Source organism: Spermophilus citellus (genome assembly GCF_964194105.1).
Source record: "Spermophilus citellus genome assembly, chromosome: 1".
Taxonomy (NCBI): domain Eukaryota; kingdom Metazoa; phylum Chordata; class Mammalia; order Rodentia; family Sciuridae; genus Spermophilus; species Spermophilus citellus.
This window is the reverse complement of record NC_138182.1, coordinates 39,483,792-39,490,387: the sequence shown is the minus strand read 5'-3', so window position 1 is coordinate 39,490,387 and position 6,596 is coordinate 39,483,792. Positions and strand designations below refer to the sequence as shown.

At 47.8% G+C, this 6,596-nt stretch overlaps 1 protein-coding gene across 2 annotated transcripts; it reads left to right on the top strand.

Annotated features, from left to right (window-relative positions):
• The first annotated feature begins 1,850 nt into the window (after positions 1–1,850).
• On the top strand, positions 1,851–6,390 carry MLNR (motilin receptor). 2 transcript variants are annotated; one of them, XM_081300883.1, is made up of 3 exons: positions 1,851–2,844; positions 3,526–3,901; positions 5,570–6,390. In XM_081300883.1, exons 1-2 carry the CDS (start codon positions 1,947–1,949, stop codon positions 3,858–3,860), a joined length of 1,233 nt encoding a protein of 410 aa, XP_081157009.1. In that variant the 5' UTR covers positions 1,851–1,946; the 3' UTR covers positions 3,861–3,901; positions 5,570–6,390. The 2 variants fall into 2 exon arrangements, with proteins under 2 accessions (XP_081157009.1, XP_081157008.1); XM_081300882.1 differs by lacking the exon at positions 5,570–6,390 and having other exon boundaries at positions 3,526–4,104.
• The last annotated feature ends 206 nt before the right edge of the window (positions 6,391–6,596 follow it).

Below are 6,596 nucleotides of genomic sequence, written 5' to 3'. Positions count from 1 at the left end.
TAAGATGTAAGGTATGCTCACAAAAGCAGCTGGCAGAGATGGGGTGCCAGATAGGATCACTGATAGAAATGGGATTAACAAACCCCAAGATCAGGCACATGTGAGTGGATGTGTATTTTATCAGATGCAGTGCTTGAGAGAGAAGATGAGGCACCCCATCCTCGGGCAATGAGGATAAGTGATGGGTTGGGGCTGCACAGGGTGGAATGTGATGAATTCAGACTCAAAGCTACTTTTTAGGACAGCTGAAAATAACAAGGGCAAGGGAAGTGACAGTTACCTTCCACGAAGCCCAGATTCCTGCATGTGAGAGAAAACTTGCAAGGGAAGCATGTTCCTAAGATGAAGCCAGGTTTCAGATCCAAAAAAGAGAAGGGAACTTGGGAGAAAAGGTTGAAAATTTTTAACAAGATGCATTAAAAAAAAAAAAAAAAAAAAAAAAAAAAAAGCTAGACAGGCATTCATCCACATAAAGGAGCTGGCAGAAGCTCCAGAGTAGTGGGGCTGGGGTTGTGGCTCAGGGGTAGAGCACACGCCTAGCACATACGAGGCCCTGGGTTTGATCCTCCACACCACATAAAGATCAATAAGTAAAATAAAGGTATTGTGTCCAACTACAATTAAAAAATAAATATTAAAAAAAAAAAAGTTCCAGAGCAGTATAGGAAGCTTGGGGTGAGGATAGAGGAAGTGGGAGACAGATTTCCGGGCTGGGACTGGGCGGTGTGGCAGGTCCTCAGGCTTGCAGGCTCAGGTGTTAGGCTAGACTTTCTCCAAATCCCAGTCCCAACTCTTTGCCTGTTTGATCTCAAGGGAAACCCTGTTTGTCCACCAGGAAGCAGCTCCTCAGGGGCATGAGGATTAAACTGAAAGCACAGGGCCAGACACAACCTAGGCACTCAGTGAGCGTCAGCTATTGTCATTTTGATCCCAGTGAGCTGACTCAAACATCAGTTTTCATCCATTTCCTGAATTTCTGTTGTTTCGGGTGTTGGCAGAGTCTGTTTTTTGAAATTTATAAAACACTCTGTACATAAAAACAATGCCTCACATGTGACAGTATTCAAGCATACATTTCAACATTTAGGTATCATTCTTTTTTTAAATATTTTTTTAGTTGTAGATAGACATAATATCATATTTATTTATTTTTATATGGTGTTGAGGATCAAACCCAGTGCTTCACACGTGCAAAGCAGGCGCTCTGCCACTGAGCTACAGCCCCAGCCCTTAAGTCTCATTTTTTATGTCCCTGTTTAGAGATTCCAGGGATCCTTGGAATTATTTAGTCAGCACCTTCCACCACCATTTGGAATTTAGAATAGTGGCCTTGACAGGACAAGACTGGGCCAAGATCACAAAGCAACTCAATCCTGGTAGCCAGGACTAGTGGCTCTGAATTCTAGTCTTGACTGCTCTTCTGTTTAGGGGTGTAGCTTCCTAGTGGTCATGGGGGGCATTCCCCTTCCGGACACAAGCAGAGATCCCCCAGAAAGCCCCCTGTGTTCTTGACTTACAAAAAGTGCTCGCAGCGCGCAGGGGCCAATACCAACCTCTCCGAGGTTAAGGAATCGCTTACCGGGAGTGGGTAGGGCTCCCGCACTGCGGCCGCCGCGAGTTCCAATTGGCCACAAGGGAAGCGCCTCGGTTTACCCAGGGGCTGGGAGGACGCGGGGAGCGGTGCCTGGGCGGGCGAGGGCCGGGGGCGGAGACTGCGCGCCGCTGGCTCCCGAACGCGGGGCAGCGAACCCTCAGAGCCGCCTTCCCGCGCCAGGAGCGGCTGGGCTCGGCGGTACCCGCAGGGGTTCCACTGGGCTCGCAGCGTCGCAGCGCTCCGCCGTCGGGCCGGGCGCGCCCTGCGGAAGGCAGGGAGAAGAAGCGCTCCCCACCGGGGCCACGCACGGGCCTCCTGCGCCACCCGGGCTGAGCGGCCGCGCGGTGCTGCCATGGGTAGCCCCTGGAACGGCAGCGCTGGCCCCGAGGGCGCGCGGGAGCCGCCTTGGGCCTCGCTGCCGCCGTGCGACGAGCGCCGCTGCTCCACCTTCCCCCTGAGGACGCTGGTGCCGGTGACCGTCGTGTGCCTGGGCCTGTTCGCCGTCGGGGTGAGCGGGAACGTGGTGACCGTGCTGCTGATCGGGCGCTACCGGGACATGCGGACCACCACTAACTTGTACCTGGGCAGCATGGCCGTGTCCGACCTGCTCATCCTTCTCGGGCTCCCCTTCGACCTGTACCGCCTCTGGCGCTCCCGGCCCTGGGTGTTCGGGTCGCTGCTCTGCCGCCTGTCCCTGTACCTGGGCGAGGGCTGCACCTACGCCACTCTGCTGCACATGACAGCCCTCAGCGTCGAGCGCTACCTGGCCATCTGCCGTCCGCTGCGTGCCCGCGTCCTCATCACCCGGCGCCGCGTCCGCGCGCTCATCGGTGCTCTCTGGGCGGTGGCCCTGTTCTCCGCAGGGCCCTTCTTTTTTCTGGTGGACGTTGAGCAGGACCCCAGCATCTACCCGATCGTGGACCTTAACGGCACTGAGCAACACACCTTCTTGTCCAGCGTGCCGCCGCCCCTCTTGCCCTCGCGGGCGCCACTGTCGTCCCCGCTCTCTGGACCTGAGGCTGCAGCGGCCGCGGCACTGTTCAGCCGCGAGTGCAGGCCAAGCCGCGCACGGTTGGGTACTTTGCGGGTCATGCTGTGGGTTACCACTGCCTACTTCTTCCTGCCCTTCCTGTGCCTCAGTGTCCTCTACGGGTTCATCGGGCGAGAGCTGTGGAAGAACCGAGATCCGCTGCAAGGTCCTGCCGCCCTGGGGCGGGAGAGGAGCCACCGGCAGACAGTCCGCGTCCTGCGTAAGTCCTGCCACCTCTCTTCCAAACTCGCCAGTCCTTGGTCAGCACCCCGCAAGTGGGAACAGGCAAACTGCTCGCCCTCTACCTCTAGAGAAAACCATCTCTAGTCCCCCAGGGTTCTGAGGAACCCAGGGCTCGGATCTAGTCGACAGCAATGACTTCCCAATGCTGCTGAGATCCAGGATGGGTAGCTGACCCGCCTCTGTTAGAGACCGCAGCTGTGGATTAATCACAGCACCCTTTGAGAAGACGGGTAGATTGCATTAAACTAAAATTTCATTTAGTGTTAAGTTATCCCAAAGACTGAGTGAACCATGCCCATATCAAAAAGTCAAAGATGCGTAGACCTGTTGCAGATTTTTTTTTCCTCCAAGATAATCTGCCTCAAGCTGCCAAAACAGCTTTTGGGAGCAATTGTTTTTTCTGGCTTATGCCCAGTCTTGATAACACATACATGAGCCTAACGTGAAGTTTTAAAGCAAATATCGATGCAGTTAAATACCTGGTTGGTTTTTGTCCATGCATGCAGATTTTGCTAGGTGAAAGTTCTATCTAATTTATTTTGTTGCTATACTACTGCAGGTGGATTTTTTTTTTTTTTTTTTTTTTTGCGGGGCGGGGAGGGGTGGGTATTTGATTTTTTTAATGCTTTTGCTAATGTGCCTATGTCTTGTTTTGCAGTGGTGGTGGTTTTGGCATTTGTAGTTTGCTGGTTGCCTTTCCACGTTGGCAGAATCATTTACATAAACACCGAAGATTCCCGGATGATGTACTTCTCTCAGTACTTCAACATTGTCGCTCTGCAACTATTCTATCTGAGTGCATCCATCAACCCAATCCTCTACAACCTCATTTCCAAGAAGTACAGAGCAGCCGCCCGTAAACTGCTGCTTGCAAAACGGTCCAAACCAAGAGGTTTCTGCAGAAGCAAGGACACTGGGGGGGACCCTGGAGGAGACACTGGAGTTACAGTTGGCTACACAGAGACCAGTGCTAACACAAAGACAATGGCCTAACCAGCACAGCTGAGCCAATTACAAGACTTTGGAGACAACAGGTCTGTAGAGAAATAAAGACAGAAAGTGGGGTATGAATGCTGTTTAAGAATGAGAGTTATTGAAATTTTGCAAGTTGGTTAGAAATTGTTGGCATGATTTTTTTAAAATCAAAGTATAAAATGTATCTGTACCAGTTATTACAGGTTCCCTTTCATATATCTGTATTCACTTTAGCATCATGAAATCCCACATCTATAGTGTGTCTGGAAGAGGTTTTCTAAGTCTTCATTCATTCTACTCTGGGAATAAGATCAATCATTTTATAGTTAAGTGATAGAGCAATACTGCCTAAAAATTGTCACCTCTGAGATCAGGGGTGTATTTGTTCTGTTTGGGATATAAATATACATATACAAGGAAACAGGATGATGAGTTTGGATCCAAGAATTATTTAATACCTATATATGGTATATTTAATACCTATATATGGCCATATATACCATATATGGCTTTGTGAAAAACTTTTAGAAGTAAGAATTTCAGGTAGACTCCAATGTTCAGGAGTCCCACCTCTCAACAGACTGGGAGCAAAAAAAAAGTTTTGGCTAAATGTGCTCTTTGAAAACTGCTATGAATAAAACCAGTGCAACCCACTTTTCCCTGGAACTTCCTATGGGGTTGTACTAATGCCACTAGCCTTGAAGTAGCAAAGTTGGGCACAGAGACAAGAGGACAGAGAGCTTGGCCTTCTGAGATGACTACTGATGAGCTTTGAAAAGAACTTTAATCTACCTTCCTTTGCCTCAGCCTATTTGGATGAGAATTGTCATCATCCCTGTTTTACTAGTGACAGAACTGACTCTCAGATTTCCCAGACAGGAACTAGGAAGGCTTGAGTCTGAATCCAGACTTTAAAATACTCACCCACCCTCAATGAGATTGTAATTGTTGAAAAACATACAGGTTGCTTTGTGAAAGAGAATGCATTGGACATTCTAACGAACAATTCTGAAACTTTGATTTTTTACAGTTTAAAACATAAATGTTCCCAGCAGCTCTGGAGGATGAGGCAGGAGAATCACAAGTTCAAAGCTAGCTTTAGCAATTTAGCGAGGCCCTAAGCAACTCAACGAGACCCTATCTCTAAATAAAATATTAAAAAGGGACTCATGTGGCTCAGTGGTAAAGTGCCCCTGGGTTCAATTCCCAGTACCTAAATAAATGTGTTTTCAGAAGGCTGTTGCTGTGTCACACAAACAGGGCCTCATCAGCCTCAGTCTGTATAAATGGCGCCCCTGTAAGTGGGCAAAGCCTGACTTGCTCAATTGTACTTGGGTTCCTTTTGGGGTTGATAAAGTTCATCCCTAAATTACAGTAGATTGTTGATACTTATTACAGATTTTTATTGAGATGTTCATGAACCTTCAAATCCACAAATATCAAAAGAGTGTCGAATGCTGTAAAATAGAACTTCATCAGTTATAGTGACAAGCAGAAGTAAGGTCTCAATGAGATTCAGAAGCTGGAGAGTTAGCTCAGTTTACTCGCTAACTTGGGGACTTTGCTTCACAGCTCACAGTTTGGGCAGCCTCCATTTCTAAATTGCTTCAGGTCCCACAAATCATTATGGTCTGTTTTGAATAGTTACAACTAAAAATGATGAATACATAACAACCAGGGTCTTCTTGACAGGCTGACAAAGTTCTGTTGCTTTTTCGTTTTATTAGCCAAACACAAGTTCAGCATCTTGACTCCCTGGCCTGTCCTCAATGTGTGCAGGAGTGAAGCCTCTTACCTGCCTTTGATCCCAGCTAGTGAGGAAGCAGCCCCTCCACCAACACTCCCCAAGTGACAGTATGACCTAATGATTCAAAGACTGATTTCTTCATTTATTTTATTTGTATTTTTTAGTTGTAAATGGATGGACAATATCTTTTTATGTATTTATTTTTATGTGGTGCTGAGGATGGAACCCAGTGCCTCATACATGTGAGGTAAGCACTCTACCACTTTGCTACAGCCCCAGCCCTCCTTCACTTATTTTATCACAGAGCCAACTCCCCACCTTCCTTTTCAGGAACACCTGTTGAAGCCTCACAGAATGAGGCACAGTGTTGGGGGACCAGGCTTGGATTTGGGGATCTCATGGCAGAGACCCAGCCTGTGCTGCTACCACTGTCCGCGTGATAGCCCTGAGTCAGGATGAGCTGGAGCTCTCTGCTCACAGGAATCCCTCTCTGGAGCAGTCAAAAGCTGCCTTCTCTCCAGGAGAGATCACAGTGAAGAACCTTAAAGATAACCAAAAAATATTGTAGATACAGAAGCAAAGACTTTTCCTTTGAGCTTTCTTGTTCAAATTCTAGAAAGCAGCAATTTATATTGCATTCTTCTGAGACCTAAGTATGTTCCCAGGTATGGGTATGGGGAGGGTCACCGTTACCTGCACTGCACAGTCCCTGTCCAGGAGAACTGGAAGCCTATCTTTCCTGCAGGGTCCCTGTCTGGTCTTAGCATGTTCATGAAATTTGAAATCATTTGTAATGGTCACTTTTTCTGCAAACAACAGAGTGAATAAGAACAGAATAGAAAATATCAATGCATCACATGTTGGTTGGTTTCTTTCCTGGGTTCACAAAATAAAACATATCTTTACTGTAACTCATGGTCAAAAATTTGTTTGAAAAGTTGTTTTGAGATCTAAAATTGTTCTCCATGCTGGAAGAGGGTCTGTTCTTGCACTCACAACTGTCAATA